General features: G+C 45.5%; 1 protein-coding gene across 1 annotated transcript in view; it reads right to left on the reverse strand.

Moving 5' to 3' along the window:
* Positions 1-453: 453 nt before the first annotated feature.
* LOC107722017 (dnaJ homolog subfamily C member 8-like) overlaps positions 454-2,200 on the reverse strand; it is a 3,571-nt gene continuing 1,824 nt past the window's right edge. Inside the window, exons 2-7 of the mRNA XM_016530246.1 lie at positions 1,957-2,058; positions 1,747-1,803; positions 1,595-1,661; positions 1,458-1,507; positions 738-782; positions 454-654 (exon numbers count right to left, since the gene is read on the reverse strand). Of these exons, the coding sequence (XP_016385732.1) occupies positions 541-654; positions 738-782; positions 1,458-1,507; positions 1,595-1,661; positions 1,747-1,803; positions 1,957-2,058 (435 nt within the window). The 3' untranslated portion in view covers positions 454-540. The remainder of the gene's footprint in view (positions 655-737; positions 783-1,457; positions 1,508-1,594; positions 1,662-1,746; positions 1,804-1,956; positions 2,059-2,200) is intronic.

The raw sequence follows: 2,200 nt of genomic DNA on the forward strand, positions 1-2,200 counted from the left end.
AGAAACATTTCTGATTATCATCAATGTTGAACACAGCGGAGTAGATTTTTTTCAGGTTTCTTTGATGAATAGAAAGTTCAGAAGAACAGTATTTATCTGAAATAGAAGTCTTTTGTAACATTATAAATGTCTTTAGCATCACTTTTGATCAATTTAAAGCATCCTTCCTAAATAAAAGTATTAATTTCTATAATTTCTTCCCAAGAAAAAAATAAAAATGATACTGACGCCAAGCTTTTGAATGGTAGAGTGTATAATGTTACAAAAGCTTTTTATTTTTTTAATTTAAATGATAAAAATATTTTTCAATTTTTACTGTATTTCTGATCAAATAAATGCAGGCTTGGTGAGCAGAAGAGACTTCTTTAAAAACATTAAAAATCTTACTGTTCAAACACTTTTGACTGGCAGTGTATATAAAGTGCAATAAAATTAAATGTTGGATGTTTTCTTTCCGCTCGTCTGGAAAAAGAGAAGTGATATGGAAACAAACTGGACCAGACACTGAAAGCCTGTGGCGTCTGTATGAACTCCTGACCTTCACATCAAGCATGAATCACGCAGCAGCTGACGTGAACGTACCACTTCCGGGTCGTCTTCCTCCATGACGGTGGGCTTCCCGTCCTTCTTCAGCTGCTTCCTCTTCTGGCTCATCTGTGAGAGGTCAGAGGTCAGGCTGGGGTTAGTGTGAAGTGCTGTAGAAACACACGTGTGTCTGGAGATCACCAGCGGCTCACCATGTGCTCCACGTACTCCTTCCCCGCGTGGATCACATCCAGCGCCTTCTTCTTATGCTCTGGCTCCAGCAGCATCTTATAGGCCTTATCGACCGCTGTGCACACACACACACACACGCTCAGCATCACACACTCAGGACGCTCTAACACCAGCATGAGCTGCAGAGACGCTGCGGTTTACCTTCGAAGGCCTGCTGGGCTCGATCCACATCGTCCTGGTTCTTGTCTGGATGGACGAGGATGGACAGCTGAGGACAGAGAGAGAGACGGGCATGAGACACTGAGACTCTCTGAGACACACACACTCACAGAGAGATGAAGATCTACCTGTCTGAAACGCTTCTTCAGCTCCTCGTCTGTGGCGTCAGGATCGATCTGAAGAACCTGCAGCGATCACGCACGCACACGCACAGAGACACACACACAGACACAGACACACAGACACACACAGGTCAGACAGCGATCGATCGATGTGGATATTATATGGATCAGTGGCACTAACGGTGTGAGATTCAGTGATGACTGACACAAGCTCACCTCAAACGGGTTGAGATTGAAGTATGAGGCTCCTGGTCGCAGTAACCTGTCGATCTGCTGTTTGGAGGTTAAAACCGAGTCTCTCTTCTCGATCTGCTTCACCTGAGGAACGAGACACAACCGGATCAGATGTGTGCTCAGATCATCATCTCTCATATATATATATATATATATAACCAGCGCCTTCTTCTTATGCTCCGACTCCAGCAGCATCTTATAGGCCTTATCGACCGCTGCACACACACACACACACACACTCAACATCACACCCGCAGCACGCTCTAAACACCTTCAGCAGCTTCACAGAGGCTGCGGCTCACCTTCGAAGGCCAGCTGGGCTCGATCCACATCGTCCTGGTTCTTGTCTGGATGGACGAGGATGGACAGCTGAGGAGAGAGAGAGAGAGAGACGGGCGTGAGACACTCAGACTCTCTCTGAATCACACACACTCACAGAGAGATGAAGATCTACCTGTCTGAAACGCTTCTTCAGCTCCTCGTCTGTGGCGTCAGGATCGATCTGAAGAACCTGCAGCGATCACGCACGCACACGCACAGAGACACACACACAGACACAGACACACAGACACACACAGGTCAGACAGCGATCGATCGATGTGGATATTATATGGATCAGTGGCACTAACGGTGTGAGATTCAGTGATGACTGACACAAGCTCACCTCAAACGGGTTGAGATTGAAGTATGAGGCTCCTGGTCGCAGTAACCTGTCGATCTGCTGTTTGGAGGTTAAAACCGAGTCTCTCTTCTCGATCTGCTTCACCTGAGGAACGAGACACAACCGGATCAGATGTGTGCTCAGATCATCATCTCTCATATATATATATATATATATATAAAACACTGCTGTTCAAAAGTTTGGGATCAGAAAGATCTGTAATGGTTTTTTAAAGAAATCTCATTTG

The sequence above is a fragment of the Sinocyclocheilus rhinocerous genome, unplaced genomic scaffold, assembly GCF_001515625.1.
Source record: "Sinocyclocheilus rhinocerous isolate Xijiao unplaced genomic scaffold, SAMN03320098_v1.1 scaffold6235, whole genome shotgun sequence".
NCBI classification, from domain to species: domain Eukaryota; kingdom Metazoa; phylum Chordata; class Actinopteri; order Cypriniformes; family Cyprinidae; genus Sinocyclocheilus; species Sinocyclocheilus rhinocerous.